Source organism: Nipponia nippon, unplaced genomic scaffold (genome assembly GCF_047370975.1).
Source record: "Nipponia nippon isolate SJK-2023a ecotype South Korea unplaced genomic scaffold, ASM4737097v1 scaffold_5, whole genome shotgun sequence".
Classification (NCBI taxonomy): Eukaryota; Metazoa; Chordata; class Aves; order Pelecaniformes; family Threskiornithidae; genus Nipponia; species Nipponia nippon.
Window position 1 is genome coordinate 15,825,681 of NW_028262369.1, and position 19,128 is coordinate 15,844,808.

Genomic DNA, 19,128 nt, shown 5'->3' on the forward strand with positions numbered 1-19,128 from the left:
GGCCGCCGCGTCGCCGTACGTGCGTGCGAGGGGCGGGGCCGGGGGGCGGTGGCGGCGGCGGGGCGCGTGCGCGGCGGGGCGGGGCGGGCGCGGTGGGCGGCCCCGCGGCGATCCGGGATGTCGGGCTGGCTCCTGGTGACGTAGCGCGCCGCTCGCGCCGCGGGAAGGGCCGCGCGAGACCCCCGGCCGCCGCCGCCCCCCGGCCCGGCCCGGCCCCCCCCCCTCCGCGCCCCCCCCCCGCCATGGGCAGCGCCGCGGCGGCGGGAGCGGGCAGGGCTCCGAGCCGCGCCGGGGCCGCCGCTGGGCATGTGCCAGGCCCGGCCGCCGCGTGAGCGCCGCCGGCGGTACCGGCAGCACCGGCAGCATTGTCCGTGCCCGCCCCGGGCGAAGCCGTGAGTGTGGCGTCCGCCGGGCCGCCCCCTTCCCCCCGGGAAGGGCGTCGCGGCGGGAGGGAGGGAGGGAGGGAGGGGGCGGGCGGGAGCCGTGCCGCCCGCCGGGAGGGGGGTCCCGTCTCCCCGGGGCAGGGGGGGGGTGGCGAGCCGGGCTCCCCGGGTCGCGGCGCCCGGAGGCGCGGGGGTCCCGTCCTCACCTCCCCGTTCCTCCGGGGCTCTTCCAGCAGGGCGGCGGGTGCCATGAATAGCAGCTGCGCGTCCCCCGCCGCCGCCGCCCGCCGCCGCCTGCAGCGCCGGGATCGATAGAGGCGGGGGCTGCGGACGCACTATGGCTGGCAGCGGCTACACGGACCTGCGGGAGAAGCTCAAGTCCATGATGCCCTACCGGGACGGCCACAAAGGCGGCGGCGGCGGCGGCAGCCTCCCGCGGGAGCCCCCCGAACCCCCCTACGATCGCAAACGCCGGCACCAGGAGGATTCCGGCTCCGAGCCCAGTGACTACGAGGAGCAGAAGGAGGAAGAAGAAGCCCGGAAAGTCAAAAGCGGCATCCGCCAGCTTCGCCTCTTCAGCGCCGAGGAGTGCGCCAAGATCGAAGCCCGGATCGAGGACGTGGTATCCCGGGCAGAGAAGGGGCTCTACAAGGAGCACACGGTGGATCGGGCGCCGCTGCGGAACAAGTATTTTTTTGGGGAGGGCTACACCTACGGGTCTCAGCTGCAGCGACGAGGCCCCGGCCAGGAACGTCTGTACCCACGGGGGGAGGTGGACGCCATCCCCGAGTGGGTGCACGACCTGGTGATCAGGAAGCTGGTGGAGCACCGGGTGATCCCCGAGGGCTTTGTGAACAGTGCCGTCATCAACGACTACCAGCCGGGGGGCTGCATTGTCTCCCACGTGGACCCCATCCATATCTTTGAGAGGCCCATCGTCTCCGTCTCCTTCTTCAGCGACTCGGCGCTCTGCTTCGGGTGTAAATTCCAGTTCAAACCCATCAGGGTCTCGGAGCCCGTTCTCTTCCTGCCCGTGAAGAGGGGAAGCGTCACGGTGCTCAGGTAACTCGCCTGCATTGCCGAGGCCTCCGCTAACGTGCCGGGGCTCAGTTGTGTAACGCTAATCACGAGGCACGTGGATGCACACCCCGACCTCAGCTCGGGCTTGATCTCGCCCGCCTGTAGGCGTGCAGGGTCTCGCTGCGGCGGAAGGGGGTGAAGGAAGGATCTGGGGGGGGGGGAAGTCCTGCCGCCATGGTGGATGGGGATTTGGGTGGGTGATTGATTTTGGTTGGGTGCCCTCTCCGTGGAGCTTGAGGCGAGTCTTGGCGGGAGTGTGGCTGCTGGCGGAGCTGAGCTTTGCCGTGGTTCCTGTAAATGGTTAAAATAACACATCGAGGCACAAAATGGATCCTCTGCCCAAGAGCGGTCAGAGCAGAGCAGCTGGTTGGGACAGGGCTCCTGGGTCTATTCTTAGCTCGGCCGGTGCCTCCCTGACCTGACCTTAAGCATGGAGAGGAGGTGTGAATGGCCTCGTCTTCCCACTCTGTAAACTGGGAATACTGAACCCTCCCCTGCTTGATGCTGATGGGGAGACCGGAGCGCAGAGCCCCATGGGACTGTCACTTGGAAGCGCGGTGGGTCGCGGGTGGAAGGCATGACTTGACGTGCGTTTTTGGAAGTGGGGAAAGAGCTGTAGAGGTGAAATGACCTGCCCAAGGTCACACAGCCGGTTGGTAGTAAAGCTGGGATTGGCACTGGCAAACGCCTGCTTCCTAATCCCCGCTGCCTCCCGGTACGCGCTGGGCGGGCAGAGCAGGCAGGTAAGGGGACAGGCAGGGTGTGTGCAGGCTGGTGCGTAGGGACCCGCTGACATCCAGGTTCTGGGGGGGGCGGCTCGAAGCCCAGCGCCGGGGCTGCCTGACTTGGTGAGCACTAGTCCCTCGTGTCCCTGAAGGTCAGAGGGCTCCCTGCCAGGAGCAGGGATTGCCCGGCCCCTGCCAGCAGTGCTACGAGCTACCAACTGCATCCTTGTTTGGGGTTTTATTTTTTGGACTGGTGAAGGTCCCAGCTGGTTTTCAGGGCTCCCAGGCGGTAACACAATCCCCTGCTTTGGCTTGTAAAGTGATCGCCACAGGGTTCGGGAAGGAATTTTTTCCCCCACATACATGCAGCCTCGCACCGTTGACTAGTGCATCAATAATAAAAGGTGAGATCTCGCGTAGCTTTTATCTTGGAAAAGCTGCACAAACATTAACTAATCCTCGCCGTACCCCTGGCGTTAGGTAACTTCTGTGGATTAGCAAGGGATGAGGGAGGCTGCAGAGGGAAGTGGGAACAGCGCTGAGGAAATTTTCTTGTTCTCTGGTGGATTGGTCAGGGCAGGGAGGGTGCAGGGGTGGGAGCAGAGGTCAGGGTGATTTTGTGAAGTGGGACCGGGGGGACCCATCCTGCCACGTGTCCTTTCACCACAGAACAAGCTCTGTCCCCGGGGATGAAGACTGCTGGGTGTGAGGCAGCTGCTCCAGTCCCTGACTTCTCCTCTTAGACATGAGGAGGGAAACTTTCTACCCTAATTTTCCTGCTGGTGATGTGAACCCCTGTGCTGCCTTTCCCTGGGGGCCTGGAGTAAATAGTTGTCCTTCCTTTCACAGCCAGAGGTCTTTTTTTTTTTTTTTTTTTTTTTTTTTAAGGACAGTGAGAATTTTTCCTTGCTTAGAAGCAGCATGCTGGCAGAGCCATTAATGCAGGGTCAGTCTGTAGTCTTGTAGTCAGAGCCACTAGGAAAACTCTCGTGGCCTTATGTCCAAAGGATCGAGACTTCACCATGGGGGATGGCAGGAGGAAGGAGAGGTGCTTTTCTCTGCTCCAGGACCAGAGAACGATGTTTTCTTATCCCGGACTCTTGATCTTCTCCCAGAACTGCTGGGAAGAGGCAGCTGGCTCAGGGCTCTCAGAATTGGAGCCGGGTGTTTCCCAGGCCTGTGCGTTCGGGTTGGTGGCCAGCGTCACCTGGGTGCCCTAATCAGTTTATTAATGTGGCTGAAGCAATTGTACAAATCGAAAAAAGATCTCTTTTAACTCTAACTAGAAGGATTGGTTTCTGACCGACCCACCCCTGGCGTTAGGTTCTGCTTTCTAGCAAATAATAGACTTTAAAAAGGGGGATTATTTCAATTTCGGTACAGCAGTTAGCAGATACTTAGCACTCGCTTAAGGGAGATTCTGCCAAAGTGATTGTTCCGTGATGATATGATCCTGGCTGGATAGAAGTTCCTTGACTCCAGCGGATCTCCTTGTCTCCCCTCTAACCCCAGCAATTTGGGAGGAGCGGGGAGAGGTGCAGACCATGGGTAGGCTCTCAGGGGTGTATCTCAGAAATCCAGCCCTTGGTCATGTTTAAGTCAACTCCTCAAACTTGGCTTTTTCTCCTCTCAGTAAACAGTTGCTGAAGGCAGTTGCCCTGGAGATAGGGAAACGGCGCAGATAGAAATGGCATGCTCGTAATGTCTGTGATTCAAATATTGCTGGGTCAGTGGCTGCTGCTGGCATGCTGCCTTTCTGGGGAAGCCAGGGTAGCCATGTGCGTTTACTTACCCTGTGGAAATCGCGAGGATCCAAAGCAAGCTGTTGGATCTCTCTCTTTGTCCCCACATCATTCTCAGGCTCTCTCCAGATCACACCTGTCCTGTTCCTGCTCTCAGCAGCCTATTCCAAATTGTCCTCTGGATTTTGTAGCCAGCTACCCGTCAGGGAGTTTGCAGAGGGGCTTTCCCCATATCCCTCCCTTGCCTTTATTTGCCTACCGTGAAGCAGGCTGTGGTGTTTGCAAACACTGAACCTGCCTCAAACTCGCTGGAAAGTATTCGGATCTCAAATGACAGGTTAGAGTTTAAAAGGTGGAATGGAGATTTTCCTGGCTGGGCTGTGCACCTCTGCCAGCAGGACAGAGGCTGAGCCACCGTGTGACCTGCTAACGAGCCCTTTGCTCTTCCAGCAAGACACTTTTTCCTCTCCTTTCACATCTGCGGTGAAGATTTGCCCTTGTAGGTTCTGACATCTAGAAGAAGACCTTCTCCAGTCCTCTCCTCCCGCAGCCCCAGGACGCGGGTGCTCCTGCAGGTTTGTCCTGCTGCCAGCCAGGCCAAGAGAAAGTGGCAGCAGCACCTCGGTCTGTGCTGCTCTTCTCGGGCAGTTGGAGTTAAGTTGGATTTCAGTCCTGTGGACCATCAGCTGTCTGTTGGGGGCTGCTGGCTAGACTGCATTTGTGGGTTTCCTTCTTTTTTTTTTTTTTTTTTTTTTTTAAAAAAAGAATTTATAAGCATCAATCGATAGAAGCAGAGGGGAGGAGATGGAGGATTTTGTCCATTCATCTGGGAAACACGTGCTTTGACAAATGCTTAGCCTGGAAAAAAAGGAAAAGGAGCTTGGGGAGGCTGCAGAGCCAGTCAGGGTGGGTGGTTCCAGCCGGACCCCTGTGCCGCACTGTGCCCCGCAGCTGCTGTCGTAGGGAGCAGATCTCGGCACCGAGACGGCTTTTGTTTAACTGACGTGTGTTGCATCTCAGCACAGTGGTTGGAAATAGTGCAGTTGCAGTTAGCCAGAGGAACGAATGACCAAAGGTAACGTGTCCCAAGTTCTGAGAGCTTGTACGCCATACGGGCTTCCCTTCTGCAGCTGGCGAGTGTCTCCCCGCTGTTTGTAATAGCAGTGGAAACATCATGATGTTTGTCGCTCCTGTTGTCTCGAGGCATGCCTGTTGGTAGCATAATCGGAGCTGGTTGGAGTCTCTGGAGGATGAACCTGCTTTCTTCCCGGCTGGAGGAATCTCTCCGCAGCTGCCTGGATTAGATGCTTTTCCAGAAAAGTCTGATGCCTCAGAACAGGCCGTTGCTGCAGAGGAAGTTCTGCGTGTGCCAGTGGTGATGAGGCAAATAGATTTGTTCAAGCTCTGCTTGAACTGGTCCGTGTCACATCCGTGGTTTGTGGCAGCAGCTTTCCTGAACCACAAGTAAAGCCTTGAGCTGCTCAAACCCTGCGATGGGCTGGTGTGTGAGGTCCCTCTCCCTGCGAGCTGGCCTGGCTGTCGTCAACCCCTAGAAATATTTCTCGTTAGAGACTGCAGAACATCAGGGCCTCCTTTCTGGTGATGTTTGTACAAAAAAATCTGCTTTCATCTCCATGTGAGTCAGTTATGTTGTGGCTCGGCAGCAGCTTTTCTGGACTGAAAAAGAGACTCGGGGAGGAGTTGGGGGTGTAAGATCTGACAGGTTAGTTAGGAGTTGGGGTGTTAGTTGGGGGAGCGTGTGGATAGCATCTGCACCTCCCCGTGTTCTTCTGTGAAATGCTCTAGACTGGAGATGTCATGCTTGGGTGTGCTTGTGGGCAGCAATTTAGTGTTTTCCTTACCAAGTTATCTCTTACCTCGTGCTTTGGATTTATTCTCTGGGCAAGAAATCTCTGGGTAGACCCTCGATATCATTATGAGTGTTTTGTTCCAGCGTCTGCCACGTCACCCATCATCAGGATGTGGCAAGGCCGGGTAGTGGGTAAGTTTGTGCTGGCACAAAGCAGAACAAATGTGACACAACCAAATAATCTTTTTCTTCCATTTCTCTGCCTGGTGCCTGTGCAAAGCCCTTTGCTGGAAGGCCATGCAGAGAGATGCCATCACTATTTCTGATATGGTGCAAGCTGAGTTTTCCCACACCAGCGTGGCACTGGGGCAGACTGGTGGGTCCCCGTTAGGGCCTCAGACTGGAGTACTGGGGCTGTTGCTTTGGTGCTGCTTGTGTGCATCTGGGACCACGAGCTCTGCTGGGCACCAATCTGAAAGCGAGCTGGAAAGCGGGTTCCTGCCTGGGGAGTGAGAACGAGTGGCCAGGCTGACATCTCATGATGGAGAGCGCAGGTCTGGAAGCAGACCTTTTCCTGATGTTCAGGGTGTCACTGAGGACATGCTGAGTTGAATGTTAACGTGGGTGATGTTAATGAATTTGCTGGAGCTTGACGCAGAGATTCCTGGAACATAATAGAGCATCATTATAAGCCCCTTCGCATAACGCGGTCTTGTTCTGCAGTGCCCCAGAGGACAGGGGGATGGACATCAACCCCTGTTTTAACTGATCAGGTTTTAGACTCTTAACTCTCTTCTCAAAGAGAGAGGTGTGCATTTCTCAGTGAGTGGGTGGGTTATCTAACCAGATAAAGGAAACCCGGTCCCGTCCCCAGAGAAGACCTGCATGTGCATGATCTGTTCTCTGCTCTGAGCGTCCTGAATAACCTGCAAGCCGATGACCCGGGCTGTGCTCCTGGAGGGCCAGCTGACAGCCAGCGTGGCAGCAGCTTCACAGTAAAGCCTCGTGGGGAGGGTGGGCTCGGTGATTTCTGCTTCAGGTTAAACTAGTGTGGGGGTGTGCTAGCTTTGTGCAGCATGAGCAGCCTTTGCCCAGGTCCCTTCAAAGGTGTTCCTGTCCTTGCCAGCTGTTTCAGGAGGCTCTGAAGGCGTTTACCTTCTCTTTTCCCTGTATTGGACTTCAGAAGGCTCTTTTGTGAACAGACACTCTCCAAACAGCAGGTAGAGGGCAGGCCCACCTCTCAGACCTGCTCATTAGCACCCACGTGAGTGATGAGATGTGCTCCCGGCAAGGTGGTTTGTGTGTCCGAGCAGGCATCATGGCCGCTCTCCACAGACCCCCTGCGATCTCACGTGCTGCGCTGGACCCCAGGAGTTGTGCTGAACAACAGAGGCAGCCACAAGAAAAACACTCCTCTCTGTTGTGGGTATCTGGGGCCCTCACTGGCCATGGCTTTGCTCTTGCCTGCTAGAAACATGGAATAGGTGTAGTCATCTCATCCAGCAAAACAATCCTGAGAACAGCTACTGTGTGGCCACGTAGCTGCTCGAGCCTGGTGTAATTTTCCTCAGCCCAGATAGCTGTCTCGCCTTGTGAGCCCTGTGGCAGGGAGGCTTTAGGAGTGCGGCTTGGTTTGCAGGTCTGAATTTGAAGGTTACCCCACGTGCGTTGTGTTGGGCTGTGCTGGGGGGTGATGTTTGTACCATGGCTGAGGACGTGCCACACGGGGGGTAGCCGGGAGGATGAGGGTGCTGAGATGGCGGTGTCTGTGCCCAGGTGAGGGAGGTAAGACACTCGACTCTTACCACTGCTGCACCCCCTCCTCAACTAGCAAATCTTCTCAACGACTCCAGTACGTGTTCGTGACGGGGTCTGCTGCGCATCTTGGCCACGAGAGATGGTTTTTCTCGGGGACATGCATGAGAAGGTGCTTTGGAGCAATGTTCTGATTTTTCCCCCTGTTGCTCTCTAATTTCTTGATAAATGATTTGCTGAATTTACACTTCATAAACTCATTTTCTACATGTCTTATTTCACAACATTGTGGCAGGTGGCAGTTTCCTCTGGTGTGTGCTAAAAAATTGAGTCCAAAAAAACCCAAAAAGCCCTGTGTCCTCATTCTTTCCTGAAGTTTCTTCTTTCCTATAAGTCTAGCTCCCATGTGCCTGGGGAATGGTGTTTGGAGGAGGAATTCCTGGTGGAAGTTAGGAAATGGCTGGCCAAACTGACTTGTTGAGACTGGCAACTACTTTCTGCTTCTGCCTGTCATCTTTCTCACAGTGTGTTTTTGTTTTTGTTGTCAGTGGATATGCAGCCGATGAAATTACACACTGTATTCGACCACAGGACATCAAGGAGAGAAGAGCTGTCATCATCCTTCGAAAGTAAGTGTTGAAGCCCTCTGGACAGTAAGATAAACTTGGATGTGGTGTTAAAGATACACTTTAAAACTGCCTTACTGGTTAAGTTGCTGGCGTGATCTTGCATTTTAATTAGATGTCACTCTGGTGGTCACTTGTGTCTTGCCATACCCGTCGCTTGGCTGGTGGAAGTAGATGGAACTTGTTATTGCAGAGTTAATCACTTCTTGGCTCTGTGCAGCAGTACTTCATTGTGATGTCTGGGTTTGCAAGCCCTGTTCGTGTCCAAACACCTGGCTTTCATTGCCTGCCTAACTCCAAACAGCTAGGATTTCAAACTCTCTTGTTTTGGGCTGTGTATTCAGGTGTCTGGTCATATGATACCCGTGTGCGTGAGTTACCTGGACGGTCCTTTGAAGCTGATGCTTACGATGAAGAATCTCCTACAAAGCAGATGAAGTTTTCTGGGTAGCATGGCTTTCATTTCCTGGGGAGAGGGAGGAAGACGCTGGCTTCAAAGGGAAACGGATGCAGTGAATTTAGTGATCACTTTACAGAGCTTGTCCTTCAAGTCGGTGTTGGGAAGCCAAGCTCTGTAAGCTCTATCGCACGCTTCCTGTTTTAGAAGATACGCTGTCCTGGTCAGCTGATGGCATTTCATCAGTCAGTGTCTGTTCCTAAACTCTTCAGAAAAGAAAATGGGGAGAAAAAAAAAAAACCAAACAAACCAAACCAACCCCACCCCAAACTCCCTCAGTATAACCTTTTTTTGTGCCCAGAAATTTCCTCTCCCATCAGCTCCTTCTACTAGGAGACAAAAAATGTGACTGCCACATGTTGGCCCACGTTGATTGTGCCTTAGAAGGTGTTAGCAGTAATTCTGCTGTCAAGAAATCTTTTTGCAAGTGAAAACACACATGACTTGAGAACTGTAAACCCAGACGAAAGCGTGGGCATGAGGGCAGGGCTGCAGTTGTGGCCCAGGCTGGCATAAGGCTAGCAGGCAAGTGGTCTAGATTCAGACTTGCTGAGCCTTTGGACAGCTTAGTTGGTTTCAAAACAAGTCTGGCAACATTGTGAAGATATGGCACAAAGCCAGTGGAGTGGAGTTGGACATCTGGTTAGAGAGACCCATGAAATGAAGGCAGGAAAAACAGCAGCCCTAAGGCGTTAGCCAGGCAAAATCAGCACAGACCCAGGGAGGCATGATGCGATGTGGCAGGTGATAGAGTAGGATCAAAGAAAGGAAGATTAGAACCAAACCACCTGATGGTTGGTTATTGCCACGTGAGGTTTAAGGCGAGAGGGTTGCGATAAAAGGCTGTTATGTTCACGTTATTGGTTACTGCAGCCAATGAAAAGCAGTGTGAGTGCTGACGAGCAGCAATGGAAGGCATCTCCAAATCCTGTAGCTGCTTTAGTTGGGCTTTGGGATAGAGAAGCTGCCTGTCCTAGGCTGTGGAGCAGTTACCTGGAAAAGACAGACTCGGCTAAATAAGCTAAAGCTGCCCAAACTGGGGCAGATATCTAGCATACATGTTTAAACTGGCTCGATCTCTTGCTTTCGCCAGCCTCTGTAAGCTAAGGGTGTTGAGTTATTTTAGTCTAGCCTGACTGCCCTCAAAGTGCAACTGGGCAAGCACCTGTCTGGCTGAGATGTACCCGGCTGAGCTGGTGCATCACTGCTGAACAGACAAGGCCCATTAGCTCCTAGCAGAGCCATACTGGCTATGTTTGCTTAGCTGTCCTTCTGTAGCAGTGTGTCCTTCTGTCTTCCCCTGCTTTTAGGGGCCTGATTTGCTTAGCGTTAGAGCAGAAGTGTCTCTGCCCAGTCATATGCAGACAGCGACGGGCTGACTTGACTGGCAGGCCGAATGAAACCGCAACAGGATTTTTCTCTTGAGCAAAGTGGAAACCCCCTGGTAATTATTTTTGTGTAATCTCCGTAGAGCTTAGCAGCCCTGGTGAATACATGGCAATTGCCTGTTTGCCAAAGGGCGCACTCTGATTGCTGCCAAATAGAGCTTATTAATTGCTGCTTATCCCTTGTGATGGCGGCCATCTCCTCGCTGAGTCCCGTGTGCGTGCATGCATGCATGCACAGCAGGGCTGCGGTGACCTTTGTCTGCGCTTGCATCCCCACGGCGTGTATTGCTGCAGCGAATGCCGTTCCCTAGTCCTGGATCATGCGACTTTGTGCAGTCTGAAATAGTGTGTTATGCAACCAGGAAAGCAGCTACTTCCGCTGGTAGCCTGCTAGCGCGAGAGGCTCGGGAGCAGCCAGCGGCCTTGTAAAACTCCTCTTCCTCATCTTCGTGGTAAGAATCGGCCCCGAGCTTTCCAGCGGGATCAGATCAGTTGGATCATAGAGTGGCATAAACTTTGCTGCAGCTTGGAGCTGGGATATTCGGCTCTGAATAGGCTGCCAGAGCCTGCTGGGTCCCAGACGTTTGAGTCTGGAGCTGCTCGTGCCTCTACTCCGAGCGTGTGGTTCCAGAGATGGGTTTTGCTGGCAGCGGCAGGAGAACAAAGCTGTGCAAGCTGGAGAAGCGGCTGGGTTTTGCAGGATGCTCGAGAGCGGCGTGGTTACCAAGTAGGTCATAAACACTTCAGTGCTGTAGTGTGATGATATTTACAGTGTTTCCTGCGTATCGGAGTGCAGGACTGCGGGGAGCCGGCAAGGTTTGGAAGCGCTTTGAGCAAGAGGCTGTGGGGGGAGGAACGGTGCTCTCAATTTCATGAGATGTGGAAAGAGGTAACATGGGAGGTTGGGATAGAAATGAGACCTATAAAAGCGGGTCTTGAAAGCCATTTTAGAGGGCTTATGCTGCCATTTGTAAGCACTTCTTTCTAAGCAGTTACATCAGGGAGTTATTCTAGTTAACCTGAACTTTGGTAGGTAATTTGCTCTCCATTTTAGTATAGCCTCTCCTCCTACCTACTCCTGCAGCTCATACTTGCATTGCTCTGTGGACAGAGCGAGCGTGGCTGGTGTTCCCTTGCCCTTGCAGTATATTTGGTGGTTTGTTTGTTTTAATTGCAGGCCTGTAGTTGCTGTTGTATTCGAGAGGTATTTAAACCACCTAACTTGTCTGAGGCAGGATCCATAATGCCTCTGGTGTTCTAGCTAGACTGGATCAAGTCCTGGAGCCGAGAACAGCTCAGGACGACAGCGCTGGGGACTAGCACAGGCTCCAGCTTGGCAGCTGCCTGCAGAAGTGTTCCTTGTTTCTGGCATGCTGGGTGGACTTGGGCTGCAGTGCCCAGCTTCGTGTGTGCCAGCCTGGCATCTCCCTGGTTAACTGAAGAGCCTCTCGCCGTTGGCAGAGAGGAAGCTTGGCAACTGGACGTGCTTCCTAATGGGAGCTTGGGTTGGGATTCTCCTGTGGAAACCTCCCTCAGAAGCTGAAGTTCAGCACTAGAGAGCACGTAGTGATTCTTCCCTTTCTTTCACCCAGACCCCTTCCGTATTCACCCCTAATCCCAAGGAGGGAGACAGGCTGCAGCGACAATATCGGCATGCCTTCCCTTCTGGGAAGTGGCTTGGATCCTCCTGAAACTGGCAGTTCTGGAGCACCAGTACCACCTTTTAGTGTGTTTTGCCCATTCTTAGACTTCAGTCTGTGTTTTGAAATAGACTTTAGCAGTGCTTGTAAGTTGAGACTGGTAACCGTGCTGTGCTTGGAGACCGTGACAGCACCATGGTAAGACACTGTGCCGTGAAGTTTTCATTCCTGCTGCTCGGTCTGCTGCCTCCCTCCATGTGTGCGTGGCTACAGTCGTGCCTGGGCCAGCAACCGTTCTGCTCTGGGACGAGCTGTGGTTGCTCTTGGGTGTAGCTTGAGTGTGAGTATCCCAGCATGAACACGGTGCTGCGCTGCTGGAAGGGATGTGGCGCAGCTTCTGTTTGCTAGGCCTTCTCCTGACTTGTACTTCAGCTCTTTAAACCTCTTAGCCAACCTGAGAAACGCCTGACCCCACGAGATCTTGAGACAGTAGGGAGTTTCCAGATAGAAGCAGTTATTACTGTTGTAGGTGATGATGAATTTTGCAGGGCATCTCCCAGGTGGCTTAACTGGAGCTGCGAGTTATTGACGAGTCACTGTGATTTCATAGGATTTTACAGGGGCTCCAACACCTCTACTCTGTATCCCATAACTGGGGTTGCAGTGAGACCAGCACCACTGGCGTTCACCACATGACTACACGTGTCCCTAAGCCTTGCTCTTCCCTCTGCCCAAGGCAGCAAAGCTGCAAGTACCAGGAAGCTGCAGCTTGTTTTTCTGTTGGGCGTAATAGTCCTGCCCTCTTCCTGAGCTGTGTGGCTGGGATTGAGGGTTCTGCTTCAGCGCATCTGGGACAGACGTCTGCTGCAGTGTGCTAGTGGTTCTGTAGAAACTCCTTGCAAATTCTCTTCTCTTTAAATATTTGCAGAACAAGACTAGATGCACCTCGATTGGAAACAAAATCGCTGAGTAGCTCTGTGTTGCCACCAGGTTATAACTCTGACCGTCTATCGGGAAGCAACCGGGACCAGATCCTGAAACCAAAGCGGTCCCATCGCAAAGCAGATCCTGATGCTGCTCACAGGTAGGATGATCTCTTCTAAGAGCGATGTTTTGGATGATATCTCTAGGTCAGTGCATGTTTGAGGTTCCTGGCCTCTGACAAGAGAGGCTGCGGAGCACACTTAAAAACATTCTAGTTTGCACCTCCCGGGTGCTTTCTGTGGTGTACAGATCTGTTTTATCAGAATGAGGTTCTTTATACGTTCCTCGTAGGCTTGCAGAGGCTAAGCTCCGGCTGTAAGCAGCTTACATTGTTTATCCTGTGAGTGGCATAATGAAGAAGCAATAGATTTGGCTGGCTCTTGATAATGCAGTCATTCAGAACAATAGTTTCCCTGCAGCTAATTATTTTTGACCTCTATTGCCAAGCAACCTGTGCAGCTGTGTTAAACTATATTATGAAAGCAGTCTTGGGAGAGAATGTGAGGTTTTGCTATCTGGGAAGGGTGAAGGCCTTCTTGGGAAGCTGCTTAGACCTGTTTTGGTTCCAGAGCTGCATGTGTATGTTTTTGTGTGTGTAACCAGACTGTGTGAATGCGTAAGCCTGACCTTCAGGGGAGCTCCTTGGTGAGGTTTCAGACAGCTTGAGCTCTGCAGCAAGGCTTCCCTCAAACACCATCTTGCTCTGTGTGATCATACTGATAGCCGTGAGTGATAGCCAGTCTGCCAGCTGTCGTGCAATATTTCTGCTATTCTCCAATTCTAAAGCTTCCCGAGGATCGAGACGGCATTCTCTGCTCATCGTGTAAAAACCAAAAGTTGGCTTGGTCCCGGGGCTTGGCTGCTGTGCGGTCCCAGCCCGTGTTTCAACCTGTCCTGGAGGGAGGAGGGTGGGGATGGCTTGTTTGTGAGCCGTGTTCATTCACCTGGACTCTGACTGGGAAGACAGATCAAGAAGAGAAGCTAGCCTGCAAATGAAAGCTTACCTCTGAGCACGCAGTGGGCTGGTATATGATTAGAGAAGCGATCATGCAGGACAAATCTGCAGATCCGAGAGCTGTTTTGAGCCTGATGTGACCTTATCGGGGTGGGAGGGCTTGCATAGACTCCTGCAGCAGATGGGTATCAAAAACATGTTTTTGTCTCCCTTTGGCCTCAAAGACTCCAGTATAACACAGGTAAATAGCACGGATATCAGATAGTGGTATCTCTTAGAGGAACTCAGCAGTTGCCACCTAGGATAAAACAAGTGGTCTGTGCAGCCCACGAGCCCAGTCCTACTACGAAGCGATGGCAGGTGAGAGCAGAGGCAGCTTTGCAGAAACAAGAATTGCGCTGTGCTAATGTTTGAGAGAACTAGCGAGAGGACAGAGGAGTGTGGAGCTGTGGTTGGTCCTGCACCACAGGCACCCCAGCAGCTTAAAAAGGAGCTCAGCTCTGTGCTGCGAGTTCTGCTGTGGGAGAGACAGACCCCTCTGCCCAAGGGATGTTTCTTGGGGCCACAAGCTGCACTTAAAAAGAGGTGACTGGGCTGTTTGGAAGAGTTCATGGTGGAGGTAAAGACCAAAACTTGCCCTGGGAAGGGGAAGGACTTGCACCATCAAAAGCAAAGTTCTCAGCCTCCCCATGGCAGGTGCAACTGGGTAATCTGTTCCTGCTCTGCTGAGTGCGCAGTACTGGGCAAGCAATGTGGGAACAGTCAGTCATATCACTCAAAGTATGCAAAACTGCGGATGGTGTCCGCAGAAGAGAATGCCTAAATCCTGTTGTGGATGTGCTCTCACTCCCTCTTTCTCTCCATCTCTCTTGTAGGCCACGGATTCTAGAAATGGATAAAGAGGAAAACAGGCGCTCAGTCCTCTTACCAAAACATAGGAGACGGAGCAACTTCAGCTCTGAGAACTATTGGCGAAGGTCTTACGAGTACACGGAGGACTGTGATGAGGAAGAGGAGGATGGCAGCCCAGCCAGGAAAGTTAAAATGAGGCGACACTAAGGATTGCACTTTCCAGGCTCGTGGAGCTGATGAGATTGGCCTCCCGTCTGTGAAAACTTTCTCCTCCCTCTGGCTATTTTCCATCTAGCTTCAGTTTTGGTTTTTCCTTTCAGGCTGAAGAGTAAACAGGAAGGATCTAGCAATTTGTTTTTATGAATGGAGGAATGCTGAGACATATGTAAGGATGGAACATGTCCAGTGCACATGGTGTCCTGAGTCATGGGTCAAACAGGCATCTCTCCCTTAGGAAGCGGATAAAGTTATGCCAGGCTGTCTGTTGGGATTTCTTTTGAAAACACCAAAAAGTTTAACTGTTTCATTGCGCAAGATTCAAGAATTGTATTTTTGTTTTTTGCTTTAACTTTCTTCCTTTCCAAATGCTCTAAATATGATGTTTGACCCCAGGAGCTGAAACTCTCTGTGGTGGCCTCGTATTCCGCGCTTCACCAAAGGGCTCCTTGGTCTGCTCTTACCTAGTTGTTGTTCGGTTTGTTTTAAGGGTGCCCTGCAGTAACTGGAAGTTTGAAGCTTTGCAGACCCCTCTTACTGCAATTAATTTCAAAGGGTTTAGGACATTTTTGTTGCACTTTAGTACCAGTTTTAAATGCCGTAGGTTTCCTTTCCCTTTTCCCAAGCCAGCATGGGCTCGCAGCCTTGTGTCCCTGTGCTGCCCTCTCCGAGAAGAATGTACTTGAGCTCTGGTTTCTCAGTGCTGGTCTGACCAGGGCTGTATTTTGGTTGAGGAAGGAAACGTGGCTGGCTTCACTGAGGCTGGCCCAGCATTGACCGAAGGAGCAGGAGAGACGCTGTGCTTGTGAGGACGCTTGCCTTGGGACCCCCTGAGAAAAGCTGTTCTCCAGTGCCTGGGGGACTGGCTTTCGGGCCCCCTGCCCCTTTTAGGTGGAGAGAGTTGAGGTGGCACAGCACCCCATCCCGAGGGACCGGCTGCGCTCTGTCAGAGCAGGAACAGGCGCTGCCTTGGGGGAGCCGGGCAGCTCGGCTGTGGTCTGTCCCCTCCGAGGCTGGCTCTGGGAGCGAGGATGCTGCAAAGGTCTAGTTTGGCCCCAGTTCAGTGCATTCAGCAACTAGTAGTGCAGCAGTTGCCCACCTCCTCCTGGCTTATTACTGCACGTATTCCTGGGGTAGGGAGTTTTCTGGTTGCTACAGAAAATGCTAAGAATTGGGCATGTGGCCCCGCGGAGTTAGTGTTAGAAAGTCCGCTGCCTTCCTCCTCTTCTCCCACCCGGTTTGCGTTAGCCCAGACAGAAGCCTCAGCCTTTTCAAAGTTTGGGGCCCAACACCATATTTAGAACCGTACTTTTAAGAAACTTCCTCCAATTGATTCTTTGAACCCAAGTGTTGGCAGTTGTAAGGAGTAGTCTTATTTTTAAATTTTTACTGCTTTGCCCTCCCTCAAATTGTAGTTTTTCTTAGTGTTGTGTCCCCCACACACTTCATGGTCTGCACGCTTGGCAATAAAAAGACGTAATATATTTTGAAACCCGTTTGCTGCTGTCTTGAGGGGCTCCCAGTCAAAAAAAACCCCAAACCCCAGGCATTGTTCCCCGGAATGTTATTCCTTGGCGATCGAACACGTTTGCTGACATCTGGGTCTCAGTGTCCTTTTCCTTCCCGCTGACTTCTGCAGCTCCTGCCCGTTGTTGGGGTTACTGCTCAGGCTGGATCTAGCAGTCACATTAGTGCAAAGGAAATTCCCATCACTTTCAGCACTGCCAATCTGGAAGGGATTCATAGGTGAGGTCCCCAGTGCCTGTCTCTAATTCTCTTTATCCTGTTGCTTTCCTGGCGAGAGCCCCTGTCGGCTTGGTGCGGAGGTATGGGCACAGCCTCGCAGCCAGCCTTCAAAGGAACCAATCTTGTCTGCCCAGAGATCTGAAAGTTCACGCTTCTGCTACTTCTGAAACCTTTAAAAAAACCTTTTTCAGACCACACTTAGCGTTTGAAGCAGTGTTCCTCTCCCTCCCAGCTTTCTGCAGAGAATCTGCGCCAGTTCTTGGCTACAAACCTGTTTTGGAAAGCTTGGCGTTCCCCTGATAGCAAAACTGCATGCTGGGAGCAGCGTCCCTTCTCTTCCTTATGGCTGGTGCAAACATCTCCAGCAAGCTAGAGACCTGCTAGCAGGATGCCTAGCAATGGCTGTTTCTAATTGTCTTTCTGGATACATCGTGAATGTGCCCCGTGCCCTCCTCGGTGTCAGGCTCTGCTGCGGGTGCTGCTGACGGTGGCAGTGGTCACTGCCAGAGGTCTTGGCTCTGCGCAGACTGCTCTCCCCCTCTCCCCCTGCGCCGGCTCCCAATTTTACACCTACCTCTGCAATAGGATACTGTACCCTGGTGTCAACTCAAAATGAAGCTGGAGGCAGCCTGCCTTTCTGGGGCCGCTTCCCAGAGCAGGACTCCTGTTGGCTCTTATCTCCACTGAAGGCTGAACAAGGCATCCTGAGGTCTTACCTCTAGCCCAGTACCAACCTTCACCTCATCCCAGTCCTTGTGCAGTCTGTACACGTGCAAGTATCCTTCCTCTCCCAGTTTGTTTCGGTATTCCTGCATGCCATGGTCGGGAGCTCTCCCATCCTTCCTTCCCCCCTGCCCCACATCTGTGCGGTGGGTCTGAGCTGGCAGCCGTGACTGGAGGGGCAGGAGGAGCTCCTCGCCGGAGCTGCTCTCCAGCTGCCGTCTGTTCTCGTGTGCGCTTGGTTTTCAACCTGACTGGTTGGCACTAGACACCTTGGAGAGAGTGAGTGGGATGCAACCGGTCTGACCCGTAGCATCTCTTGGGCGAGGAGTCCCCAGTGTGCAGACAGGCCATCTTCCCCACTTGTACAGACATTTTCCATATATACACATGGATGTATATGTGTAGATAACATGTTTTTTTAACTCTTTTGCACTGAACATCAAAGTGAAACCTTGATTCGAAACCAGAAGACGCATTTTTTACGTGGATCCAGATGTCTAGATCCCTTACTGTAACCTGCCTGGTAAAACTGTGGCTCAAAACTGCTGGTGATGCCCGTACCTGTTCTCTGTCACTGGCTGCGGGTCAGGCTGGTGGCATGGGTCTGCTGCGGAGGATGGAGGGTGGTGAGCTCCAGTTTGGAGGCAAAACTCCGCGGGACAGGCTCATGCACAGACCTGACCCCGTTGGCTTTGTCGTGTCTGTCTTGTCCAACCTCCTCTCCATCCACCCACAGCAGGTCGTTCATGTAACCTGCTCAGCCTGAAACTGGGAATAAGGCTACGTCCAGTGTGATGATCCCACAGCCCAGACCATGAGAACTGCCTTTCCTGAGGAAGGTGGGGTTTGTCCCCGCTTTTCTGCAAAGAGCAGGAGGAATGGGGGTTTGTTAATGTTACCTGTATCTCAAGAAGACTCATTGATCAAACTAAAGCTCTTGCATTGGTCGCGTGAGCTTGATACGTCCGTAGGAAGAGAAGGAAGGGCTGTTTGCTGGCGGTAAGAGGTGAGCTGGCCTAGGGAGGGGCTGCCGGTCTGCCGGCAGGTCCGTGCCGGGCTGGGCTCAGCAGGCAGGCTGCCTGCAGCAGGGGTGCCCAGGTTGGCACATCTGGCTCCACACCTGCTGAACTTTCATCCCGCCGTTAGTCAGGCGAGAGCTGTGACGCTCGGGAGCTGCGGTCCCGATCCCAAGGCTCGGCTCATCCCAGAGGTTGGGGGGGAGGGGGGGGTTGCTGGGGTGCGGGGCTGCCAACCCCGTCTCCGGGATGAGCCAGCACCGGGGTGAGCCAGCACCGGCATGAGCCAACATCTGCCGGAACAAGAGCTCAGCCCTTCAGATTTTGGCGCTCTTAGCACCTAGCGCTTGCCGCTATGCGGTCTGAGCCCCATGGGTTGACATGGCTGCCATGCTTTGAGGAGGGCTCAGGGGTGGGAGGGCGAAGGCTGGAGTCCGGACCGCTGCCAGAGGCAAATAGTCTTTTATCTGCCAAAAGTGTTCCAGATCGGGGGGAGAAATGTTCAGCCGAGAAGTGCGTCTCTGCTCCTTCGTGCACCCCTGCCCACACTTACAAGTTCTGGCTGACTTTAATTTTGTTTTTTAAAGATTCTAATTTTTTTGTTTCGTTTTGTTACAAATAAAAATAAAAAAAATAAAAAAGAAAGTGGCAATATTTTTTTCCGTAAGCTTTTCCTAGGAAAAAGCGTGGTTTGTAACAAAGTTGTACAGTTCTGAAGTTTGAGATATGAGAAGTACTGTGTGAAACACTGTAAATGGGGCAGAGATTATTTTATGTACAGTCTGATGTGGGGGAATCTTTTAATTCTGGTTGATTCTTAGGAAGAATTTGGTTCTTCACTGTCAGGGTTTGGAATTTCACAGTTTCATTATTATTTTTTTTTCTTGTATAGATTGCTGCATTAATTGAATAAAAGCAGAAAGCATCGCTCTGCCTGCCTGTGTGGTGGTGCTGGTGGCTGGGATGTGTGCCTCGCTTCCCCGCCAGCAGAAACGAGGTTGTGGGGAGCGGGGACCCGCTTCTAAATAAA

General features: G+C 52.9%; 1 protein-coding gene across 3 annotated transcripts; it reads left to right on the top strand.

Moving 5' to 3' along the window:
• Positions 1 to 71: 71 nt before the first annotated feature.
• ALKBH5 (alkB homolog 5, RNA demethylase) lies at positions 72 to 19,025 on the top strand. Of its 3 annotated transcripts, none has more exons than XM_087731535.1 (5): positions 75 to 392; positions 617 to 1,445; positions 8,044 to 8,124; positions 12,535 to 12,690; positions 14,421 to 19,025. In XM_087731535.1, exons 2-5 carry the CDS (start codon positions 721 to 723, stop codon positions 14,602 to 14,604), a joined length of 1,146 nt encoding a protein of 381 aa, XP_087587661.1. In that variant the 5' UTR covers positions 75 to 392; positions 617 to 720; the 3' UTR covers positions 14,605 to 19,025. The 3 variants fall into 3 exon arrangements, with proteins under 3 accessions (XP_087587663.1, XP_087587661.1, XP_087587662.1); XM_087731536.1 differs by having other exon boundaries at positions 620 to 1,445; XM_087731537.1 differs by lacking the exon at positions 8,044 to 8,124 and having other exon boundaries at positions 72 to 392.
• The last annotated feature ends 103 nt before the right edge of the window (positions 19,026 to 19,128 follow it).

Coding starts and splice junctions, on each gene's coding strand:
- ALKBH5 (XM_087731535.1), top strand. CDS start 721: ATGGCTGGCAGCGGCTACACGGACCTGCGGGAGAAGCTCAAGTCCATG. Junction 8,125..12,534: donor GCTGTCATCATCCTTCGAAA/GTAAGTGTTGAA, acceptor AAATATTTGCAG/AACAAGACTAGATGCACCTC. Junction 12,691..14,420: donor GATCCTGATGCTGCTCACAG/GTAGGATGATCT, acceptor TCTCTCTTGTAG/GCCACGGATTCTAGAAATGG.